The following is a 26502-nucleotide window of genomic DNA, read 5'->3' on the forward strand; positions in this document are numbered from 1 at the left end:
TTACGAAGGGGTTCTTAGAGAGGTGACCTTGACAGCTTCCTGAGGAGGGTGATTCTATCACTCTTTGGCTTCTCCCTCCTGACCCAGCTGAATGGCCTCAGTAGGGCACACGGACAATTGCTAGTCACATGATGGATGGAACCACTTATAAAGGGATTGGAAAGAAAAGGCTCTAGGTGCTGCTTCACTCCCACCAGAATTTCTAAGTTGCAGCAATTCATCTTGCAAGCTGCTTCTGTCTGGCTCTGCAGTACTTCGCCTCTGAGAGCCTGACTGGAATCACGTGATTATTTGCACCTGGTTTGCATATGTCTACACCCACTGGGCAGGCCAGCTGCTGAGTTTTAGCCTGTTCCTCAGGAGCTGGGCTTCAGTCTTCTGAAAGCAGGGGCTGTTCTTACTGAGTTCCTGTAGTCTCTGCCACTCTCTGCACTAGAGACTACTGTTCTGTAGGATAGGAGACACACTCTTCCAGAAGGGTCAGGAGGGGTCAGAATGCTGAACCTCAGATCACTCTTAAGCATAGAGGGACATGTCAGGTTATCCTGTCTGTGTTGCCCCTTGGGCAGAGGCATTGAGGACTGCAGAGAAAGGGTCAAAATGGGGTCTTTCATGATCTTTGTGCTCAGGAAATGGGCACTGTTCTGACTTGCTCATGGCCAGAGCATTGTTTATTCTTGGAGTTGCTGGGTTTCAGAGCTGGGTCCTTTCTTGTGATGGTTTGTATATGCTTGGCCCAGGAAGTGGCGCTATTAAGAGGTGTGGCCTTGTTGGAATAGGTGTGTCACTGTGGATGTGGGCTTTAACACCCTCAACCTAGCTGCCTGTCTTCTCCTAGCTACCTTCAGATGTAGATGTAGAACTCTCAGCTCCTCTAGTGCCATGCCTGCTGAGTGCTGCCATGCTCCTGCCTTGATGATACTGGCCTGAACCTCTGAACCTTTGAACTATAAGCCAGCCCACATTAAGTGTTGTTCTTACAAAAGTTGCCTTGGTCATGGTGTCTGTTCACAGCAGTAAAACCCTAACTAAGATACTGATCTACATTAGAGAAATGGAGGTGACCTCATTGGAATTCTTGTCTGTATTTCTGAGCAATTAACACGAATCATCTCTCTGTCCCTTTTTCATCAATAAAAAGCCCAGAGCCCTGCTATGCATGAGACCAGGGACAGAGGCCAACATGTCATGTTTGTCATGTTAAAAAGATGACAAAGTTGTAGTCAGTTCAAAAAGAAAGCTGGCATAGTTCCCTCCACTGAAGTGTATAACAATGAGAACCTCAAAAGGAAGTGCTGGCTTTAATGCTGGCATTCTGCCTGCCGAGACAGGCTAATCTCTATGAATTTGAGACCATGGTAGTCTATAGAACAAGTTTCAGGACAGAAGGGCTGTTACACAGAGAAACTCTGTCTCAAAAGAAAGAAAATAATAACAGCAACCACAACCAAAGTAGTGAAAACATAAACTTTTCCAAAAGTCAGTAAGAAGGTTTTTTTGTTGTTGTTGTTTTGTTTTGTTTTTTAACCTAAGAATGACAGGAAACAAAGAAGCAGGCCACACAGCAGAAGTCACATTATTCATCCTATTTACTGTATATGAGTGTTTTGCCTGCATGTGTGTATGTGCACCATGTGTATACAGTGCCCAAGAAGGCCAGATGATGGTATCAGATCTGCTGGAACTAGGGTTATAGATGGTTGTAAACTGCCAGGTAGGTGCTTGGAACCAAACTCAGGTCCTCTGGAAGAATGACAAATACTCTTAACCACAGAATGGCTTCTTCAGACCCTGGAAAGCATGTTGTACTGGTGTGGGAGAGAGTAAACCAGTTGTTGGGTCATGGAAGCAGTAACGGGAAAGGCTGTGCTTTGACCTGAAAGCAACGGGGAGCTAGTGAAGACAGAGAAATCTAGAAGCTATTGTTCTGGTCTACCTAGACGGCTTTACAATGAAGACTGATAAGAGCTCACTTAGTTCAGCTCACTATTAAACCACCAGTCCTTTGGAGAGAAATACTCAGGAAGACACTCTTACAAAGAGCTCCCCCTCCAGAGTGACTTCAGATGGGAGTCGGTAGAAAACACTACTACTGAGTGCTTAATCAAGAGGAAAGAAAACTAAGGGTGGGGAACTGAGGATGGATTGTTGGCTGTGGTTTGTGTGCATGTCTGGTGGGATAAAACCTGACTGAGACTCCAGAGGAAAGAACAGTGAGTTGAGCAAGGAACAATAATTGGCTTGGGGTTAGCAAACTGCTTCTTAGCTCTCTACCTTTGCAAAGTGCAGTGGGTTAGGGTTAGGCTAGTACCTGGCACAGGGCAGGCACTCAAATCAATAATTATTTATGGAGTCATTAACCATTGGGTAATCCTTCCTTTGGTTTTATCCAAGATTGTCAAAGACTTCCAATCTCTGATCCTAGGAGTCTGCCTTGTCTTGTGTCCCCTGGGCAGATTCTTTACTGGAAATGGGCCTGCCCTAGATTCATCTTTTAACCAAGAACACTTGGCTTGGGGCCATTCTCAAAGTAGGAAAAAAGCAAGAGGTAGGGAAATGTCTCTCTCCAGGATTCATAAAGTTACAGATAGCCAAACTTAAAGTAATTTTCCCCCAAACAGGCCTCGATCATTTCAGATAAAACATTCCTACAAAGCTGTGGGAAACATGGTACTTTCTTACAGAGAATTCCATTCCCAGGGCCCTGGGATGGTATGGGTGTAGGGTGGGGATGGGGAGACTCATTCCTTTAAGGAACACTCTTTAGATGTTACTGCATTTCCCAGGTGGGATGGATGGGGAACAGGTCCTAAGAAAGGTGCTTTTTCCACTCACAGCCACCGTGCTCCGGAGGTTTCCACCAACCCTCACATGCACAAAGAAACATGCACTTTTGCCTGTCCTCTTGCACACACACACACACACACACACACACACACACACACACACACACACACACACACAGACAGCCTCCTTACCTCCAGAACAGTCACTCCTGTGGGATGTCCTCTAGAAAGCCTGCTGCATATCCATCAGAATATAAGTTTGGATCAGAGGCCCTTGCACCTCATCTCACTTAGTTTATAGCAAGATCCAGTATCTACAGTTCTTTATTTGAAAGCTTCCCCATTGATCCATTGAGGATGCTGGGTGCTGCCACAAATAATGAGTCCAAAGCAAGGCCTACTGAGAGCCTGGTATCCTGGACTATTTTGAGGGACCCATCGATTCCTAGATATGGAGAATATGGCAGTTATGGGAACATTTTCTGAACAGAGAGAACAAAATGAGTGTTTGCCACAGACAGGGCACCTAAGGCAGAAACAAAATAGTCCATCCAAGGGTAACTTAGCATGCCAACAGGTTTTACTGGGGCTACTTAACAGGAGCATGGACAACTAATGGGTGACTGTACTATTGAGAAAAAGAAATTTCTCCTACCAACCATTCAGTGCCTATAAATCCTCAGTGAAGGATGGGCCTTTTGAGTTGCTCCCCAACGTCAATCTTTACCATTCTATAAATTCTCAAGCCCTTCCTTCTAGCAATTGTTAACAACTCCTTCATCTTCAAGAAAGGATGGTGCTCCCTAAGTCCCTCCCCATGACAGAACCTCAGTGGAACCCAGGAAGCTTCTGCAGGTCTCATATAGCAATCACACATGCTGAAACTTCAAGAGGAACGGCCATGTCATGGCCAGAGACACCATTCCACAGCAGCAAAAATATCTTATACTTATTGGGGATGTTAAGTGGTCTTTGCTGACACACCAGGATTTCCCCATGCATGAACCTACTCAGTATTCATTCACTCAGTGTTTCACAGCACTAGACACCTCAGGCCCTGGTTGACTTGGTTAGTTTCCCAGATCAGGGTCTATCTCAAGGCAGAAAGCAGGAAGGTCAAAGGCCAGCTAGGTCTCTGCAGAGAAAGCTGAGATTCCTTCTCCTTGTTGGCTGTCAGAGGGAACTACTATCTCAGAATCTACCTCTGGTACCCAGATCCCTTCATCTAATAGCCAGTAATGGCTGAACCAATGCTTCCTATCCTGGGCATCTCATTGCTTTCCAAGGTCTTTGCAATTAGCTCGGTCCCTCTTTGGTGGTCCAGGGCAGTCTCTCAGGTTGTTTGTTCATTTGTTTGTTTGATCTTGTTTTCCGAGACAGGGTTTCTCCGTGTAATAGACTTGTCTGTTGTAGAATTCCCTTTGTAGACCAGGCTGGCCTCTGGAACTCACAGAGATCCACCTGTTTCTGCCTCCCAAGTGCTGGGATTAGAGGCGTGCATTGCCACACCCAACTTCAGTCACTCACTTTTAATTAATCCTGTAGCCTTATCTATACCAGCACAAACACTTTAACCACGTTAAAAAAAAAGTATTTGTAGGTTCCAGGAACCTAGGACATGGGTGTCTTTGGTGTGTATGTGTGTCTGTGTGTGTGTGTCTGTGTGTGTCTGTGTGTGTCTATGACAAAGAGAACTAAGACAGCAGTGGTGGGCTGGAGAGATGGCTCAGCGGTTAAGAGCACCCGACTGCTCTTCCAGAGGTCATGAGTTCAATTCCCAGCAACCACATGGTGGCTCACAACCATCTGTAAAGAGATCCGATGCCCTCTTCTGGTGTATCTGAAGACAGCTACAGTGTACTTATATATAATAAATAAATAAATCTTTAAAAAAAAAAGACAGCAGTGGTGTCAATACTAGCTAACAAGTGTTTAATAAAAGAGGGAACTAAAAGGTTAAAATGAAAGTAACCAAGTGTCCAAAGCCTTTGCAAACAGGTTGTTAATGGCTTCCTCAGGCAGAGTACCATTTAAGCTAAAATGCACAGAAGGACTCTGAATCAAAGGGTTAACACTCCCAGGCAGGTCTGGGCTTGCAGAGAACCTAAAAAGATGCTCCCCAAAGCTCCACTTGCCTAATGCTTAGATCAGACCTGCATTTCTGAAGAGGGTGCCTTCAGTAAAATCCCCTAGTTCATCTGTCTAGGCAGGGAAGAGGAGTGCTGCTAATAGCCCCGTGGTGGCTGCTCTGAAGAATTCTTGGTGCTGTGGCGAGTTTCAACCTGCCATCCCTTTTAGGGGACATCAGAGAGAGTTTGTAAACCTCCTCTGGGTTACTTCTGGTGCTTCCTTTGGTGGTGGTTTCCTTCCCTAAATTCCTTGTGGCATTTTAAATTATTAATTTATTTTTATTGTCATCATTGTTTCTTTACAGTATTAGATAGTAAACTAAACCCTCTTGTATACAAAGTACATACTTCAGCACTAAGCTACAGATCTTGTCCACCCAAAGCGGGCTGTCTTGGTGCTTTATCACTGTGAAGAGACACTCAGACCACGGCAACTCTTATAAAGGAAAACATCTATTTGGGGCTGGCTTAAAATGTCAGAGGTTTAGTCCATTGTCATCATGTGGAGAAGCATGGCAGTGTCCAGGCAGCCATGGTGCTGGAGAAAGAACTGAGAATTCTACACCTATGCCCACAGGCAGCAGGAGACTGTAAGCCACACTAAGTGTAGTTTGTGCATGAGACCTCAAAGCCCACCTCCACAATGACACAGTTCCTCCAACAAAGCCAAACCTCTTAATAGTGCCACTCCCTGTGGGCCCAGCATTCAAACAGATGAATAGGGAAGCCATTTCTATTTAAACCACCACATGAGCTTTCAATGCTAAACACTTTAGTTCTTTTATTTACTCATATGTTCAATGAGTAATTTAAAAAAAAATCTGTTGGGACATAACGTACCACATGCCAAAGACAACACATTCCCTTAGTTCCTGTGACTTGTATTTTTGTTTTGAGGCTATAGGGACAGTGGTAGGAAGATAGAGCGGGGAACAAGGTAGAAAGAAGGTCCCCTCCCCAACACTTACTACCTGAACACCACAGGCTAAATGGAAATCTTTCTTTTAGTCCCAAGTCAGTTACTCTTCTGTGCAATAAACTGAAATCGTTTGTGTAAAACGTGCTGCTACATGCCGTCTGCCACTCTGCAATCTTTCTTAGAGGGACGCCAGCAGAGTGCCTATCTTATACTGAGACCTAGCCTGATACCATTGTCACCGTCCCATCTATTTTGCACACAAGAGAACCCCAGAGGGTTACCCAGCTGGGGCATTGAAAAGCTAATCTGGGGGTTGGGGATTTAGCTCAGTGGTAGAGCGCTTGCCTAGCAACCACAAGGCCCTGGGTTCGGTCCCCAGCTCCGGAAAAAGAAAAGAAAAGCTAACCTGTCAGTCAAGCACTCTAACCAGCAGAAGCTGCCTGCGGGAGCGCTGGGTTGAGTTTTGGTGTAGATCAAATCCTAGGCCTTGTCCTATCATTATTTTCCTAAGTACTCTACTAAAGGAGCTCCAAAGTGAGCGAACTGGAGGCTCAGGAACGATAAGTAATCCACTTGGGGACACAGCCAAGCAGAGTCCACTCTAGCTCCCAAATGCTTTCTCTGTAGGAAGGAAGGTGTGTGAGGAGAAAGGCATAGAATTGGAGCCAGTTAGGGAGACAGAAAGGGCCAGAGCAGGGTGGGGCGGTGAAGGGAAGGACGGAGAGATGCTCTGAGGAGAATCAGAGGTTCTGGAGGAGGTAGCAAGGAAGGACCTCCCCCGTGGCTTTAGATTAGTGGGAGAAGGTAGGTGGGTTTTTGGTTTTTGTTTTGTTTTGTTTTTTAAGAGTGCAGGTGCCTGGGGCTGCAGAGGCTGGAAGAGAGTGTCCAACCCCATGGAACTGGAGTTATCAGGCTGCGATGAGTAGTCTGAGCAGTAAGCACTCTTAATGCCTGAGTCACCTTGCCAGCCCAGAGAATCATTTTCTGTGGGAATGATAGTCAGAAGACAGGTTGCAAAGTGCCAGCCATGGAACTTTTGCACAGAATGAGATCAGGTAATGATTCCTTCCTGAGAAAAAACAAGAAAGGACAAAGGAGGGCATCTGAGAATGTGGCGCCCTAATCCTGTGCTGGCAAGAGAAGGAGGCCTGGCAGAGCACAAGTAGAGAGAAGGTGTGTGCTCCTGTGTGAGTGTGTGGAAGGATCAGGACATGGAGTGGCTTCTCTCAAGTGAAAGAGACTCTCACCTCCTTTTTAAGAATTGAAGGCAGGGTGGGGGGTAGAAGGGGTTGGAGAGCTGTTAAGAGCACGGACTGCTCTTCCAGAGGTCCTGAGTTCAATCCCCAGCAACCACATGGTGGCTCACAACCATCTGTAATGGAATCCAACACTCTTTTCTGGTGTGTCTGAAGACAGCAACAGTGTTGTAGAAATAAAATAAATAATTCTAAAAAAAAAAAAATCAAAGGGAAGAAAGGTGGATCGATCCAGAGAGAGGGGGAAATATTTAGGTTGTTGAAGAGTGAGATAATAGGGCTGGTTTTGAACATGGAGACACCATCTTTTCCTTCATACTTCTCATTGTGATTGGGCATGCATGGGTTTCCTAGAGCTTCCATAACGACTTGACACAAACTAGGGTTTAAAGCAATGGCTTACTGGTTCACAGTTCTTAAGGTGGAAAGTTCAAAACAAAGGGCTTGACAAGTTGGTTCCTTCTGAAGCCACTAAGAAGAATGTGTCCCAGGCCTTGCTCCTGGTACTTCCCACAGTCTCCTCTGGCTTGTATACCCATTACCCCAGCCTCTGCTTCCCACTCATATGCCCCCATGGGTGTCTGAATTCAAATTTCCCTTTTTCAGAAATTTATTTTCGCTCGAGGTGGTGACATACACCTTCAATCCCAGCACTCAGAAGGCAGAGGCAGGCGGGTCTCTGAGTTCCAGGACAAGCAGGGTTACACAGAAAAACCCTGTCTTGAAAACCAAAACCAACCAACAACCAACCAAATAAATAATAAATAACAAATTATGAACAAACAAATAAATAAGTAAACACACACACAAATGAAAAATAATATTTTTGGCCCCGCAGTGATGGTACACCTTTAATTTCAGCACTTGGGAGGCAGAGGTGTATCTCTGTGAGTTGGAGACCAGCCAGGTCTGCAGGGTAACTTCCAGGACAGCCAGGGCTACACAGAGAAACCCTGTCTTGAAAAAAAAAGTTATGTGTGTCTGTATTCATGTATGAGGGTGTAGGTGTGCCCTGGAGTATGTGTGTATGATGGTCTGAGGAAAACCTCCATCTTGTACCTCGCTGAGGCAGGATCTCTCACACTGTTGTTACACTGTGTACACCAGGTTAGCTCAATTGCCCTTGACCTCTGTCAAGTCTCATCTTACCTCTTGTCTGGCTATAGGAATAGTGCTGAGGTGCTATTGCAACGTGCTATTGGGTCCAGCATCACTATAGGTTCAAGGAATCTGATGTCAAGCTGTCAGACGGGGGCAATAAGCACCTTCTGAACCATCTCCCCAGCATTCCTTTAAGAAATATTTGCGGGGATGGTGCTTAGAGGCACTCAGGATGGTTCAGTGGTAGACATACTGTCGAAGGCTTTCCTACAATTCAGCCTCTAACAGAACTAGGCTGTCTTGAACCCTGGCAGCAGGATTGTTTACCTTCACACCAAGAAGGTTGGGAAAGCACTTAAATCTGCATGTGGTGTGTGCTTAGGCAGACTGTGACGGGTTCCTCCTGTGAGACCCAAAGTCCTTCTGAGATCGTCTAAGACAAAGAAGCAGGTCAGCAGGGCCTATGGTGGCTCCGTGTGTGCCAAGTGTGTCCGTGACAGGATCAAACGGGCTTTCCTTACTAAGGAGCAGAAAACGCTGTCAAAGTGTTGAAGCACAGAGCACAAGGACAAGCACAGAGTCAGAAAGCAATGTAAATATGCAACTTTTTTAAGTAATAAAAATCAAGACTTGGTCTAAAAAATATTTATTTATATGTATGTGTATGGATGGGGGCGGGGGTTCTGTGTGCAATGGCACAGGTTTATGTGGAAGTTAGAGGATAACTTATGAGAAATGGTTCTCTCTTTCTACCACCATGTGGTTTCTCAGAATCCAATTCAGGTCATCCAGGCTTGGCACCAAGCACTTTTGCCCACTGAGCCAGCCCAGAAGCCTCCCTCTTCTTATGAGCTTGAGTTCATTCTAATGACCTCATTTAACTTGATTATGGCTATACAGACTCGAATTCTGGGGGCTTGGGGGAAGCTCCAGAAATGACTTCATGCCAAGGTGATTGGTTAAAACAACTCTAAAACACTAAATATGTCTACAGGCTCTCTCATCTAGATTTTATGTTTTACGTAGGCCTCAAGATCATCTTATAAGGGAGTCAACAAAAGTATTGTGTACCACTGCCCAGCCCCTAGGAGGAAGTGCTCTCTTCAATTGTTTCCTCACTGATTCTTAGGAAGGCTTCCTGGAACAAACTCCAAATCTCTTCACTGTTCTTTGAGAGTTACCGGGGGACTATGGCTCTTCTGTCTTAAGCACCCTTTGGACATGGAACTTAGAAAGATTGTTGTCCAATCTTCACCCCCTGCATTCCACACACACACACATACACCTTCTCTTCTTCACCTAGATGTCTATTAATCCAAAGAAGAATTGAGATGGGAGCCTTAGCGATGATTTAGAATCTGTGGCTGCTCTCAGGTTAAGTAATGGCCAGACAGGGGAAAGGTATCTTGGGGGAAGGGAGCAAGGAAGGGTCCAGAGACTCTGTGACAAACTATGATAACATGATAATAACCGGCCTCCATTCCCCTGAATCCTTGTGTTCTAGATAGAATTAACTGTCAACCAGACTGAATCACCTGAAAAAAAAAAGTCAGTGGAGTCACTGTCTTTTCATAAGGTTGGTCTATGGACATATCTGTGTTATGGCTATGTCTTCATTGATAATTGGGCAGGACAGCCCAGCCCACTATGGGTGGTTCCATTCCCTAGGCAATAGGACATGGACTGTATGGGGAAGTTTTGTGTTTGAACCTGGCAAGTGAGTACGCATGCCCCATTCCTCAGTGGATCCTGCCCCATTCCTCAGTGGATAATTGACTCTGAGTGAGAAATCTTACCTTGACTTCTCTCAGCAATGGAACTGTGACCTGGAAGTATAAGTTAAAATATACCCTTTCTTTCCCCAACGTGCTTTTGGTCATGGTATTTGCCAGAGCAACAGAATAGAATTAGGGCACCTCCTTGGTCACAGATGCTCAGGCTATCTGAACAGAGAGGGATCTTCAAGTAGTTTTGCTCCAGCATATTAGAATCCATGTTGGGTTATAGAGACCTTAAAAAGTGATAAAGCTATTAAGCCCAGCCCAGAAAACACATGTTCACAATAACGTTGAGATTGTTTCAGCGCTGCACTGACCCTGCAGAACTTGCTTATGAAGCCAGAGCTGAGAACCCTTGGTCTGATGCTCTTCTCATCCCCTTTCTCCTGAGAAATAACAGGTGAGGAAAGGTAATTGGTCCACCTTCAACATCATTCTGAGGCACAGAGCAACCTAGGGTCTTCTTGTTCTAACCACTATTTGGAGTTTGTTTCCTATAAACGAACATGGTTTCGTCAAAGAAGGACATTTGAGATGCCTTGGCTTTGGTAACAGTGACATAGAAAAAGTTCTTGGCTGGTCTTCGAAAGTAAGTCAGTGGTAGCAATGCAGAAGTGTGCATTCTTCTCTGGGATGCAGATTTCGTTCCAGGTGAGCAGTTGTGCAGAGGGCTGTCGGAGAAGGTAGATGGTCTTGACCTAAAGTCATAATGGGAAGCAAGATAACTCTGTGATTTACTATAACCTTGAGGTGACACCGAGGAGACGAGCACCTTTCTTGCCAGAAATATCCAAGAGCCCACAACAAAAGCTCTTCATGGACATCACAGTTCCTGCGAACATCCACTGCCTTTGACTCTGGAGTTCTGATACAGGTAAGCAGGATGCTATTAACTGTTAGGCAGGTTAGGGAATTTTATTGGGAGATTTTTCTAAGAAAATCTTGGAATGGGGACCGATTCTGGAGAGGTTTTTAAATTGGAGATATACAAGTTTAGTGGGGGAGGGTTTTGCACTGTGTCCTTGGTTTATTTTAGGATTCTCAGAAGACCCTGGAATAGGGGTAGCATGTGAATAGGGTAGGGGCTGTATCTCTCAGTAGCCCGTGGGATAAGGGCTGGTGGGGTCCGGACCCTTCCCCACTGTCCAGTGCCTCAGTTGCCTGTTACCACCTCCAGGCCAACGGCGGGCCGGGGCGGAGAGACGCGAGAGGGGCGGGCCGCGGCTGTGCAGGCGGCGGTGCAGGAGTTCGGGAAAGCCGGGCCGGAGCTGTCCCGCGCCCAGCGACTTTTCCCCCCGCGGCGATCGCAGAGTGCGGCGGGGCGGTGGGCGCGGAGGCGGAGCTGGAGGGGGCATGTCTGGTTGCTGCGAGGCCGCGGGGCGCTCCCCGGCCGCCGTCCCCACCTCCGCCTCCTTCTCCTCCTCCGTCTCCTCCTCCTCCTCTTCCAGTCCCGCCGCCGCCGCAGCCAACATGGCTGCGCCCCGGAGCCCGGGAGGCGGCCGTTGAGAGCCGCCGGATCGTCCGGGCCCGAGGCGCGCAGGCCCCGGCTCATGGGCCCCGCTGCTTCGCGACTCCCGGCGCGCTAGGCTGCCGCCCAGCTCGGCGTGCAGCCCGCCGGCCTCAGGGAGCCCCGGCGCCGTCCGGCGGGGCGGGGCGGGGCGGCGCGGGCCGCCACCATGGAGCCGCAGCGCCGGGAGCTGCTCGCCCAGTGTCAGCAGAGCTTGGCCCAGGCCATGACCGAGGTGGAGGCCGTGCTCGGGCTGCTGGAGGCAGCAGGAGCGCTGAGCCCCGGCGAGCGGCGGCAGCTGGACGAGGAGGCGGGAGGCGCCAAGGCAGAGCTGCTGCTCCAGCTACTCCTGGCCAAGGAGCAGGATCACTTCCAGGACCTGCGCGCCGCCTTGGAGAAGACTCAGCCTCACCTGCTGCCCATTCTCTACCTGAACGGCGTCGTCGGGCCGCCGCAGTCTACAGAGGGCGCGGGTGAGTGGCACTCCTGCGCGGCCCCTCCTGCCCTCCGGCCACCCCTTCTCTCTGCAGCTTAACAAGGGGGTGGGGTGGGGGGAACTAGGCTCTTGGCGCGGCCACCGCTCTACTCTTACAGCGCGATGACACCTTCTGTCTTAGCCTACCGGGGGAGGGACGGATGCGGGGAACCGAATTCACACCTCCTGCCTCTGTTGTGCGGTTTTCTGGGAACAATAACCCCTCACTGAAAGCCTTGTCTTTCCTCTCCTTGTCGCTACTGCTGCAGAGTCCTGCGGAGGCCACCAGGTCTGATGGCGGGGCGGAGGTCGGAGGACACCTCCGAAGGATGTCCATCAGCCCCTTCTATTCTAAGCTTCTCACCGTCGGGTCCTCTAGCCCTTCGGGAGCTTGAGGTTGCAACCAGCAACAAGGGAATATAGGCCAGGGGCAGATCCCTTAAGTTTTGATCTCTGCCACCCCGTTTAGATCGCTCGTGCCTTTTCACTTTGTGTCCGTGTCTGTTTCCTTCTTGCCCCCTGGATCTCAGTCTCCTAACTCGCCCAGATTTGCTGTGAATTATGCACAACGCCTTCCCCGGTTTCTTTGGAAATTGTGGGCCCGGAAAAGTTGAGGAAGTTGCATTGCACCATGGGAAAATCTTAGTAGTGGTTGCTGTGGCTCAGTTCCCTCCCTGAGAATTCCGAGTTCTCAGGTGGAGAACTGGTGACTGATTCCTCTGAGTGGTGCCCTTTGGAACCCCTGTGTTCTTGCTCTTGGAGTGACTGATTTGTAAGTGTGTGTAGGGGGAGGGGTACTGCTGGGAGTTTGTGACTAGTGGTAGGCTTGTCCTGACTGGGCTGTGGAAAGAGAAGCCAGCCTGTTCAACAAGGAAGAAGGCATAGTACAGAAGAAGGATGAGGGCTGGCAGGTATGTATGGTGTCTGTTGTGGCAGGAACTGTACCTTATCACATTTAATCGCTGTTAACAGCATGTGAACTATCTAGTACTCCTGCTTTGCCAGAGAGAATACTGGCTTGCAGAGTTTAAAATGCATAGGAAAGATCAACTGCTAAGCGTTCTGAATTATCGTCTATTGCTTTAAAAAAAACATAATCAGAGCCTGGAGACAGTAAGTGTGTCTTGTGTTGGTCTTGCCCTTGTTTTAAGTTGAATCTATACACATAATACAATCAATAAAGACACATGTAAAAAGAACAGTGAATGAAGAGAGCTGGAAAAATAAAACTGCCCTTAGCAACGTGCAGGCCAGAGATTGAGGAGACCCGTTTATGGGACTGTTAAAAGCTACACTAAAAAAGGGAGTGATTTTATTAGGTGTCTCGGGTAGCAGTTCTTGTCTCTGTGGGCCATCTCAACACTGTTTTCTCTAGCTGAAGGAAACTGGCATACAGAGAGGCTAAACTGCAGCCCCACAACAGAGCACTTCATGGATGCCCTTCTGTCTTCCCCCTGGACTTCAGGCTTTTGCATTCTGTCTCTCAGAGACCTGCATGCTGTCCCTACAAGTATGGTTTACTGGAGTTCCTGGGCAAAGCCTGTAGTCTCTTTGAATAGCCTTTTGAAGTTGCTTAGAGGAGGCTTTCGAATGCAGTTAAGAGAATAAAGGACCTCATCAGATACCTTTTCCATGCTAACTACTTCTATTTATTTTTGAAGAAAAAAGTTTTTTAGAGATCTGCTTCTAGAAGTCTGTTGAAGGAAGCACAGAAGTTAGAGGGCAGCCAAGAAATCCTTGTGAGGATGTGTGTGTATCAGCCCTAGGATTAATCTCTTGACTAGAGAAACTAGAGGACAGATGGCCATGTGTTAAGTACATCCTTCATGCCCTGTGGAGAAGGTGGGACCTCTGATCTGACCTTTAAGATTCTTCTCTTGCCCCAAGGAATGGGATACCATAAGGTTGAGATTTATCCCTGGGGCTGTGATTTTTTAAATCCATTTCCCCGCACTTCAGAATTTTATTGCTTCAAAGAGGCTCATGAAATCCTTAGGAAAATACTTGTCAAGGAGGTTAAGTTCGTTTTATTTAATAGGTTAGAAGATTTGGGGTAGCACTTGATATGGCAAGACGACATCTGGAGGCTTTGGTGAACAGTGTGGCATGGTGTGAGTCAGTTGGTGTCTGTGTGTCTTTGTAATACTGTGACTGGAGAAATACAGGGTTGGGTTAAGAGGAAGCAGGGGCTCCTGTCCTGGGCCTGATGCGCCTCATTGGCTGTTGAGCATGTTGTGTCTCATCTTCACCAACTTGTGGACTTGTGGCTTCCCTTGTGTCACAGCGGGGTGTCTTAACATCTTCTTTACATTGAGTTCCCAGGGCCAGTGTCAGGCACCAGGGAGGTCAGAGGGCAGAAAGGTGACAGACACCAGGAGCCTCTCTTATTTCTTGTCTTGCGTGGTTCCTCCTGTTAGCTGACCAGGCCTTCTCACTGCTGTTTCAAGAGATGATTAGCCTTGAAGAACTCTGCTATCTTACCCACACATGGGTTTGTAGGGAAGGAAGTGAATTTCTTTGCTCCAGCTGGTGGCAGAGAGAGATGGGAACTGCCCTCGACTGAATGATGGGATCTCCTGTGTCTTTGATTGTGTCAGAGTTGAATTTGGTTATCGTTTAGTGTTTCTCTCATAAATTTAATTGCAACTTCTGATTTCTCTCACAAAGATCCTTGGGTTCTGCTTCTGCAGGCCCTCAGGGTCTTCATTTACATAGTGAGGTCCAAGGTGCCCTGCCTCCTGCCTCAGTCCTGGGGTCGGGGAGGGAATGTTTTCAGGGAGGGATGAGATGCCCAGTTCCGGAGGCTTGACTGTGTGGGCTGGAGTGAGGCAGCCAGGAGTTTGTCTATCATCTTAAGGCCTTGTTCAGGCAATGGGACACTTTAGGAGAGATGAATCTGTTGAGTGGTAGATGATAAGAGCAGGCCTTTTGCTTTCTTACAGACTGTACTGTATGACTCTCTCTAGAAGTCTCATCTGGGACCTAGTGTGGCTATGACTAATTACCTAACTGTCAAGGGCTTCTCTTGGAAGAAATTGGCTTCCTGCTGGATCTTGCCACCCATGTGCTTAGAATTGTCTTGTCCCTTTCCTCCTCCTGTGCCTTTTCTTTATTTCCTGGAAAGAGAGGGAGAGAGATGCTGTCACTAACATGAAGAGCATATCATAGGATCATCTGCTGAAGAAGTGGAGGGAAAATTGGAGGAGAGACTGGCACTCGAGCTGGAGCTGAAAGGGAATCTGCCGTCCATCTGTCCATCTATCCACCCACCTACCCGCCCATCCATCCATCCATCCATCCATCCATCCATCCATCCATCCATCCATCCACAGGGCTTCTCTGTATAACAGCCCTGGCTGTCCTGGAACTAACTGTAGACCAGGCTGTCCTCAAACTCACAGATCTGCCTGATCTGCCTGCCTCTGCCTCCCAAGTGAGGAATCAAAGGCGTGTGCCATCAGACCTGATTTTTTAAAGATTTATTTTATGTGTATATGTGTTTAGCCTGCATTCTGTAGGTGTACTATGTGCATGCTGAGGTCAAACAAAAGCATCAGATTCCCTGGAACTTGAGTTACAGATGTCTGTGAGCTGCTAAGTAGGTGCTCGGAATTGAACCTGGAGTCTCTGCAAGAGCAACAGGTGCTCTTAACCACTGAGCCATCGATCCAGCTGGGGGCCTTGGAATTCAGAGAGGGATATAGGGAAGACAGCAAACGCTGCAGGGACTATAGAGGGTAGAGGTTGCTGGAATAGAGAAGATTGTCACTGGGTGTGAGGCAAGGAGGCCTCGTGGGTCCAGGGAGAGGTTCCTTGAAATACAGGCATTGTACAAGGTGAGGCTGGAAGCATTCTCTGTTTTTTGAAATAACATATTCCTTTGTAGCCCGAGCTGGTTTCAAACATGTGGAAGTCTTCCTTCCTCAGCCTTCTGAATGCTGAGATTGCAGGTGTGAGCCCCCATGTCCACCTAGACACTCTCTCTCTCTTTCTCTCTCTCTCTCTCTCTCCCTCCCTCCCTCCCTCCCTCCCTCCCTCCCTCCTTTCATTTAAAAGGGAGTAACCCTGCCAGCTCTTCCAGAGACTAGTGAGGGTGGCCCTGTGTTGCCAGGTGTTGGGTATTTATTATTCCCTGGTGATTGCAGGGTCTTTTGTTTCCTCTGCTGCCTTTGGGCACCAGCCACTTTTGCTTGGTGTACTCTGGGGGATCAATAGGGGAGGAGACAGAAGTATAGCTCAAGCCAGCATTTGTCTTTCAGAGTTGGGCTCTTTGCTGCAGAGGAACCTAAAGGCCATGGTTGAGAAGAGGTTTCTAATGGGGGCGGGGGGCAGGTTTAGTTCTCTCTGTTCAGGGCACCACGACAACTTCGCTCAAATCATCTTAGGCAAAAAGGATAACTTGTTAATATGTAATACAGTCAGTCATAATGATATTTCTTACAGGCCACGTGTCTGCCAGTGTTTCCATGAGATTATATTAACCTAGTGACATTTCTGTAAGTAAACTCCATGATGGTCATGTAATTAATATTACATGCATGTTTAAGTCTGTTACCCCAGTGTTAAATGACACATAACTACATTCTAAAACCTTGACATAGCAGAGGCTAGCCTTGTCCAGCATCAATAGGAGGAAAAGCCCTTGGTCCTGTGAAGGCTCGATTCCCCAATGTAGGGTAATGCCAGGATTTTGAGGTTGGAGTGGGTGGGTGGGAGTGGGAGCATCCTCATAGAAGCATGGGGTGGGAGGAATGGGTATGGGAGGGGGGGGGAATGGGATAACATTTGAAATGTAAATACGTAAAATATCCAAGAAAAATAAAATAAAATAAAAAAACAAAAACAAAAACTTTGACATGATGACCCTTGACTCCTGAATCTTGTGAACTTTTCCATTAGGTTTGAAATGTAGCCTTAGGTTTCTGTGGGCTTTGTGCTCATTGATCCTGAGCAGGGAAGGAAGACAACTCTATCCAGTCAGCTAGGCCAGAAAAATCTTCTGGAAGGATTCTTATTGTCTTGACCAGGGCTGTGCATCTGTTTGAGGCAGAATGGCTATGGCTGAGGTTAGAAGGCTAAGGTTGGTTTGGCTTTGTCCCCATTATTAGTGACCTGTTCCAGTACAAGGCAGTTTTTAAAGAAGCGGTTTCTCCAGGATAAGATGAGCTGAAGGGATAGTGTAAAGAGAGAGACATTATGCCTGGTACTGTCCTTGGTCAAATGAGTAGAACTCATGCCTGGAGTGGGCTGTTGGTGGTCAGGCCCTGAGCAGGACGGTTAGCTTCTCTGCACATGTCTCTTGGTGTGTTAAGTTATTTTACACAATTACTGGTGTTGGAAAAGCTGGTATTTATCTGGATTGGGAGAATCCTAAATACATGCATCCCTAATATCAGGTGGCCTGGAGCTTCTGGCCTCATCCATCCATGCTGCCTGTCCATCCAGCCTTCCCCTGGAGGGCTTTGTTCTGGGCCATAGCCAGGTCTCTAGGATGCTAATGCTTAGGTTAGCTCTCCCACCACCTCACCCTCCTTGAATCCCCCGCTCCTGGCCCAGGAACAATGACGGACAAGAAGATGCAGGAAAACAAGAAGAAACCTCAAAAAAAGTTGAAGAAATACCCCAGCCTGGCAAATGTCTTTCCTCTTTCTCTTCATCCCTCTTGTCCCCTTGTTCTGGGGAAGCTGAGCCCTGACCTTGCCACAGGCAGTCTTCTCTGTTTGGATGGATCTTAATAGTGGAATGCTTAGCAGGGGAACTAGATGTTTGGAACTGGGGTGACTTCTGAGCTTAATGTTGAAGATAACTTTAAGATTCACAAGATGGGATCTTTTTAAAGCTTCCTTTTATAATATGTGCAGTTGGGAGTTTTTAAGGAAATTTTACAATGAAGCAAAGCCTGTTCCTTTTTTTATAATGATGGCACACTTTTAGCAGTTCACAAGTTTCCCAGCAGGCTTCTTATCAACCACACTGTCAGCAAGCCTGCTGGGAAGTCCAGTCTAGTGTGTGAGTAAGCCTTGCCTGCCATTTTGGAAGCTCTTCTCTCCTGTGTCTCAATGCTATTCCAGGCCCTATTCTCCTTCCCCAGAGTCTGGCCCTAATACAGCCATTATAAAACACTTCACTGCTTCAGAGTGCAGTTTGATAATCAGCAGTGAGCACAAAGGAAGGGCATTTAGTTAGTGTGGTGAACCATCACATAACAGTGACAGTAGGAACCGGGAATGGACAGATTGCTGAAGGTCTGTTGCAGCTCCTTGTTGAGCTCTCTAAACAGGTATCAGGGTTACTGACTCTGGCTATCTTACCAGCACAGCATAATCTCCTGGAGGTGACTCTGCTCTGCCACACGCCCCCTGTTTCTTTTGAGCATTTCTCAGGTGCATCTCACTGTGTCTGTGATGGAAGCTCGTGGTATGACATTGGTGTCTGAAGTCTTCAAGGTCACCCGCCAGGTACCAGCTGTTCAGGGCTGGCTGCTCTGAGCCCTGTGAGGGCTTTCCTTTCCTTTCCAGATTCGAATATCAGCCAACTGTCATGGAAGGAGCCCCCATGCGGGATCTGTTTCTAAGTGTAGACCTGACCTTGGCTGAGCCTCTTGGCTTCCTGGCTCTCGTTCAACAGCAAATAGAATTGGTGAGGCACTGAATGGGGAGTTTCTCAGTCCTGCGGGGTTCTGAGCACTCCCCAGATGGCTTTTAGTCCCAGGGGAGTGTGGTAGTTGTGTTGGAGTGGATTTCTGGGGCTGTTCCAGCTCTATACCATGGCTGCTATTCTGCTTGAATGTTAGTGTGGGGTGTTTTTAGATACTCTACCTCCGCTTCCTGAAAAAGGAAAAATATTTTGGCTCGTGTGTGTGTGTGTGTGTGTGTGTGTGTGTGTGTGTGTGTGTTACCCCTACTTCATATGAAGCACTTGTACCTTCTGCAGCCCCAGTGGGAGGGAAGCCGTGCAGTGATTTCCAGGGAAGACGTGGGTTGTAGAGAGCAGGAGCACTGAGTTGGCTGGAGCTGGTGTGTTTAGCAGGGAATTTTACATGGGATAGAACTAGATGTAACTGGAATTTTTTCCCTTCATCATCCTTTTCCTAGAATGAGCTGTAAATCCTTGCACTGTGCCTCAGTTGATATTTTTGAGGTGGAATTCCACAAAAGTACTACAGAAACATTATTACCTGAACAAGTATTTGGAGTATCCTGTGTAGACATCCAACAGTCCTGGGGAGGATCGTGATTGACGTTCACTTCAGCCTAGGGGTCAGACTAAACTGCTCTGCGTTTTATTTTTTTAATTGTAGTTAAGACTCACGTACCACAAGACTTACCTTGAACCACTTTGTTTTCACTTCAACAACGTATAAAGCGTGAAAATAGCTAAGTGTGCCCTTCAGTAGCATTTAGTGTTTTTAGGCTGTTGGGCAACCCATATCATCATCCATTTCCAGAACTTTGCCATCGTGTAAAAGAGTGTCCACTAAACAAGGGTCTGTTGCTTCCTCCCCTCAGCCCTGATGATCACTATTCTCCTTTCTGTTCACATGAACGTAACTAGTTTAGATATCTGTTATAGGTAAACTCAGTGTATGTGTCTTCCTTGTGTGCATGTACGAGAGTGTGTGTGCGTGTGTGTTTGTGTATGGTGTGTGTGTGTGGTATGTATGTGTATGTGTATGTGTGTGTGTGGTGTGGTGTGTGTGTATGTGTGTGTGTATGTGTGTGTATGTGTGAGTGTAGTGTGTAGTGTGTAGTGTGTGCGTGTGTGTGTGCATGTGTGCATGTGAGTGTTGTGTGCATGTGTGTGATATGTATGTATATTCACTCATGTCTAGAGGCCAGAGGAGGCTATGGAGTCTCTTCACCTGTCACTCTATCTACATTTCTCTTCTTTGGACCATGTAGCAGGTCCAGATGCAAGGTTTTAAAGAGCTGCCATATTGTTTGCTTTTTTAAAGATTTATTTATTTATTATCTATAAGTATACTGTCACTGTCTTCAGACACACCAGAAGAGGGCATCAGATCTCATTACAGATGGTTGTGAGCCACCATGTGGTTGCTGGGATTTGAACTCAGGACATCTGGAAGAGCAGTCAGTGCCCTTAACCTCTAAGCCACCCCTCCAGCCCCTGCTTTCTGTTTTTAACACCTTAGTTTGGGTCTGGCTGGAGGCCTAGTTCTAACATTTTTCTTTTATCTAAAATGTAAGTGCAATACACATTTACAAGTGCATTGCACTCAAAGGCGTACACACACACACTCCACACACACACACACACACCACACACACCACACACACATATACACACACACCACACATGCACACACACACACCACACACACATATACACACACCAAACACATATACACACCACACCACACACACATACCACATATATACACATACACACACATACACACACACCACACACCACAACACACATATACACACACCACACACATATACACACCACACACACCACACACCACACACACACACAGACCACACACACACAACACACATATACACACACCACACACACAACACACACATATACACACACAACACACACATATACACACACCACACACACACACCACACACCACATACACACACCACACACACCACACACACACATTTACACACACCACACACACCACACACACACGTACACACACCCCACCCACATACACACCCACACACACATACACAAACACATACCACACACACATACCACACACACACATACATCCACACACCACACACCACACACACACATACCACACACACACCACACATACACGTACACCCCCGCCCCCCACATACACACACACACATACACAAACACACACCACACACACACCCCACACACACTACACACACTATACACAGACACACACACCCCACACACATATACACACACCACACACACACACATACACCCACACACCACACACCACACACACATACACACACACACACACCACACATACACATACACCCACACACCACACATACACATACACCCACACACCACACACACACATATACACACACCACACACATATACACATACCACACACACACACACACATACACACACACTACACACACACATACACATACACACACCACACACACACCCCACACACACTACACACACTATACACAGACACACACACCCCACACACATATACACACACCACACACACACACACATACACCCACACACCACACACCACACACCCATATACACACACACACCACACATACACATACACACACACACCACACACCACACACACACATACACACACCACACACACCACACACACATGTACACACACCACACACACATATACACATACACACACACCACACACACACATACACATACACACACACCACACACACATACACATACCACACACACCACACACACACATATACACACACCACACACACCACACATACACATACACCCACACACCACACATACACATACACCCACACACCACACACACACATATACACACACCACACACACCACACACATATACACATACCACACACACACACACACACACACCACACACACACATACACATACACACACCACACACACACCCCACACACACTACACACACTATACACAGACACACACACCCCACACACATATACACACACCACACACACACACATACACCCACACACCACACACCACACACCCATATACACACACACCACACATACACACACACACCACACACCACACACACATACACACACCACACACACCACACACACATGTACACACACACCACACACACACATACACATACACACACACCACACACACACATACACATACACACACACCACACACACACATACACACACCACACACACCACACACACATGTACACACACCACACACACACATACACATACACACACACCACACACACACCACACACACACACACCACACACACACACACACACACCACACACACACACCACACACACACACACACACCCCTCCAGTTATGTGTTATGTGTTGGATTGCGAAGGAGTTAATTTCAGAACTTGTCTGACTGACTCCTTTGAGGCAGACCTTCCCCATCCCATCCCAGCAGAATTCAGAGCCAGCAGTCTTTCCTCTTCCTTTGCAGTGCTAACAGCTTCACCCCAAAGACCTTGACATATGCTGGGCGTTTCTGCTTCACAGACCATTCAGGCTTGGTTTGCTTTCTCACTTTGAGTCCAGGGTACCAGCTGGATCAAGATGTTCTTTCTAAAGGCCTGGGTCAGCATTCCCCCAGGAACCGTGTTCTGAGCACCGGCTCAATTGGATGCGGAGGATGCTGCTTGTGCCTTGGCCCGGATCTGTGGTCCAGCGCATTCGGATGGTGCTGCTTTGAGCAGGCCTAACTTATCATTAGGCTCTTGAGAGCAGTTGTGGTCCAGTGTGCTTTGGGGCTTTGCTAGAATGGCTTCAGAGACTGATTTGACCCCCAAAGTCCTTTTCTGTAGGGCATCTTGAAGCATCCGTGCTCATTGGAATACACATGGGAAACCTCAGCTTTAGCCATGGTACTGGAACACAGCAAGTATTACTTATTTTCATTTCCCCTGGTCCTCTCATTTGAAGCACCCAAGCTGTAAACATTTCCCTTACATTAGTTTCTGATGCCAGCTGAACTAGATGTATGTGGTTCTGGGGCCAGAGGCTGTCAGATTTTAGGTTTGTGTCCTTGCTGGGCCTGATGGGGCTTAACCAGAATGAAGTCTGAATTCATGCACATTTTAGATGCTTTTCTTGAGGAGCAAAGCAGCAGGACTGGGCCTTGGGCCTTAGAAGTCAGGGCTTCTAAGGATGCCTTGGGAAGGGGTTTGGGGGCTGCTCTGATGGCTTGGCTGCTGCAGGTCTGGGGAGACCTGGTAATTGTCAGTCAAGAACAAGATTTTGCCGAGCCTTCCACACAGGTGGTCTGGAGAACAGAGAAGATGGTCTCTGTTCTGAGATGTCATGGAGGATGAGTCAGTGGATGAACGAATGGAGGAAGGAAGGAATGGCCCAGGTGGCTGGGATATTGTGGGCAGGATTGGAGCAGGGAGCAAGGATTAGAGGCAGCTGGATGCCATGGGCATAAGTGTTTCCATCCTGAACTCTGTGACTCTAGCAGCTGCCTAACCTTCAGGACTCCCTCTTCCCCATCTGTGAAAGGGATCAGTAGTGTTTTCTGAGGGCTTTGGTGAGAGCTGCTGGGAGTGGCTTGCCCTTAAGAGGAGCAACAGACTCGGGTTGTATGTGGACTCAAAGGGTCATAGGACAGGGGCCATGAATGGGGTTGGTATGACAGAAGCTGGGGGGCGGGGGGCGGCGAATCTTGAGTGTCTGCCAATGAGGAGAGAACCTGGGGTATCTGTCAGTGAGGAGGCCGTGTCACTTTGGTGGATTAGTTTCCTGAGGCCTTGGTCTTAAGGAGGCATCACCATGTCCTGTGAGGAGAACCTTTGCAGCCACTTGGGGATACCGAGGAGATAGTGAGGCCAGTGCTCTTTGGCTGAGAGAGATGAGTGCAGCGAGCTCAGAGAAGACAGGGAGGGAAGAGGGAACTCAGGTTAAGTGAAGCCTTTTCTTCTCTCCTGCCTTTTAAAGGGTTTGTCTTTTCAAGCCTGTGGAAATGACTGGATGATAAAAGGAGCAACCCTGGACCTCTACTGACCTCTTCCAGCAACCTTGGAATCCTGTAGTATTTTAAAACAAATCCCAGCTAGCATGTCACTTCATTCAAAAAATTTCTCAGGTCTGTCTTGAGAAAGCTTCCTGGAGCTGATCCCAGTATTGCCTGTCTGTGTGGCCTTCAGTTAGGGGGTGATCTTTACAAATACAGTCACAGCTTTATCTGTGTGTCCATCCTTTCCATCCTTGTCAGTATGTGCTTAGTTCCTGCTTCTACTGTCTTGGCTGTGCCAAGTGCTAGGCCCACAAAGGTCACCCCCACAGCAGCCAGCACGATCTGTGAAGGGACTCAGCCCACTCTGAGCGCCCTGCTCTTATGCTAAGCTGGCGTTCAGTTGTCACCAGCTGATTTGTTTAAATACAGATTTTAATGAGGTCTGCTTTTAAACTCAATTGATGTCATCGTGAGACCCCAGGGAGGTTAGAGAGCAGGGTCTCATTATGTAGGCTGCTCCTGGCACTCATGGCCTGGAGCATCCTGCTCAGCTTGGATCGCCTCATGCCTGGAGAGCTGCCTCAAAGCTTTACCCTTCTTTATTGGGGTGAGTCCTGGCTGGCCCCAGAGCCCAGAAGTTTATATGGAACTTTGCTTGTACCTGCTTCCTCTGCGTACCTTTGTAAGTTTCCTTTTGAGGTGAACCATTTTAAAAATGGCGAATGACCCAATGTGCCTAATGAGACCCCAGTTCCTGCTCCCCAGGATAGTGATGATAGGAGTGTGAACTGAAGCCCTGTTGGACATCCGGTCTGTCATTGTCATTGTGAGGACCTGACTACCCTTTTATTTATCATTTATTTCTGAAAAATCCCTCTTGAGCATAAAACAAAACAAAGCAAAACAAAAATCTGTCACTAGCCAGCCCAACCCTACATTGCATAAGAGAACCATTATCTGGTTGACACATTAACCAGCCCCTGAGAGCTGCCTGTTTTGGAGGCAGCCCCGCTGGGGACATTTGCCTGTGAATGGGTCTGACTTTGGCAGGAGGAACATCTATGTGGCTTTTGGTGACAAAGCAAACTCTTCCTCTCCCCCAGCTGCGCCCTGCTTGTCACTAAACAAAGGTGTGTTGTCTGTTTTTATTTTCTTAAGATTCATTTTATGAGCATTAATGTTTTTGCCTGTGTGTGTGTTTCTGAACCACAAGTGTGCCTGTTTCCCTTAGAGGTCAGAAAAAGGTGTCACATCCTCTGGAACTGGAGTTATAGTGATGGTATGCTGTTACGTAGGTGCTGGGAACTGAACCTGGGTCCACTGCAAGTGCAGCTAGCGTTCTTAACCAGGGAGCTGTCTCTCCAGCCCTGTGCCTGGGTTTCTATAGGTGTAGTGTCCTTTCTCAGTTTACATGTCTTTATGGTACATGTCTGATTCTTTAACATGCCCATAGACCTGCAAACAAATGTCTTTTTCTGACTATTGACAACATGTTTTTCCACACATGTGGTGAAAATCTGGCTAGACATTTTTAAAAATGACAGCGTAGCAGAGAAACAGAAAGAAGCACAATTTGGTTTGCGTTTCTGTATGCTGGGAGTAGAGTGGGATTGCATATGCAGAGAGGCCAGAGGAGGAGTCGCTTTTCTCCTTCCTTCTTCCACCTTGTGCATTCAAGGAATGAAGTGTGGGTTAGCAGACTGGAGTACGCTCCCCTACCTGCTGAGTCGTCTTGCCAGCTCCCTTTATATATGTTGTGTAATTTGTTAAAATTTCATAATATTCTGAAAGCAGCACGCTGACATTTTCTCTGTTCTTTCCAAGTCACTTTCATTTTTTTCCTCCCTGGCCAGACATGTTTTCATGGCTTCATTTTCGTTTTAACTACTTATTATTTATTTATTTATTTACATAATGTGTTTGGGTCTTTTGTCTGCATGCATTTCCATGCACCACATACATGCCTGGTGCCTTCAGAGTCCCAGGATCCCTGGGACTAGAGTTACAGAAGGTTGTGATCTGCCATGCGGATGTTGGGAATTGACCCTGGGTCTATTGGAGCAGCATTCAGTGCTTTTAACTGCTGGGTCATCTCTCTAGCCCTTAATGCTTCCTCTTACGCAGCTTCAGCTGTTGAAGACATGGCTGGGAAGGATCTCAGAGACTAGTCCAGGTTCCCATTTTACACAGAAAAACTAGCAGTTTTCTAGCAGGAAAACTAAGACACAAAGAGGCAGATCTGGAGCTAGGATCCCCTTTCAGACTTGGAGCAGTTTGGCTAGGGTGTCTGGGGGTCTGGCAGTCTGGGCTGCTTTTTCCTCATGTGGACCTGGCTTACTAGTGAGCATGGGCAAGTAATAGGATACCCCAGTGTGCTAAGCTGTGCTCCAGCTTTATTCCCAGGCATTGAACCCAATCCTTCACCAGCCATGCGGTTGATATTTGTGTTCTACAGTTGGGCAAAGTAGGCCAGGATTGAGAGTTCCACTGCTCTGTCAGGCCACCAGCTGCTCTGAGGCTGGCAAGCGCTGGAGTCCTTGTCCATTCCTTCATAAAGGCTGTGTTTGTTCTCTCCCACAGGCCTTCCTGTGAAAGTCCCCATTGAGATCTCTGGGTCCTGAGCCTGGGATACCCCTCCCTTTGCATCCCATCACTGATGCATTTTGCATTTGGGTTCTGAGCACCTGTTACCGGATGGGGCTTTTGGATCATCCTAGAACATGAAGTCTAAATTTGGTGCTGAGTCAGAGAATGGGCCTCACTTTGGCAGGAGCATCTGTGGGGCTTTCTTCCTGTGACATAGCACAACCCCTGTTACCGATGTTCCTGACTCCTTGGTGCTTAGTCACAGGTCAAAGTTCAAACAG

The 26502-nt window shown here is 47.4% G+C and overlaps 1 protein-coding gene across 4 annotated transcripts in view; it reads left to right on the forward strand.

Annotated features, from left to right (window-relative positions):
* Nucleotides 1-11407: 11407 nt before the first annotated feature.
* Dlg5 (discs large MAGUK scaffold protein 5) overlaps nucleotides 11408-26502 on the forward strand; it is a 112048-nt gene continuing 96953 nt past the window's right edge. For 2 of the 4 annotated variants that reach the window (XM_063274192.1, XM_063274193.1), the window contains exon 1: nucleotides 11408-11949. In XM_063274192.1, the coding sequence (XP_063130262.1) occupies nucleotides 11646-11949 (304 nt within the window). In that variant the 5' untranslated portion in view covers nucleotides 11408-11645. The remainder of the gene's footprint in view (nucleotides 11950-26502) is intronic. The other 2 variants (NM_001372003.1, XM_063274194.1) reach the window with 2 other exon arrangements.

Source organism: Rattus norvegicus, chromosome 15, assembly GCF_036323735.1.
Source record: "Rattus norvegicus strain BN/NHsdMcwi chromosome 15, GRCr8, whole genome shotgun sequence".
NCBI classification, from domain to species: Eukaryota; Metazoa; Chordata; class Mammalia; order Rodentia; family Muridae; genus Rattus; species Rattus norvegicus.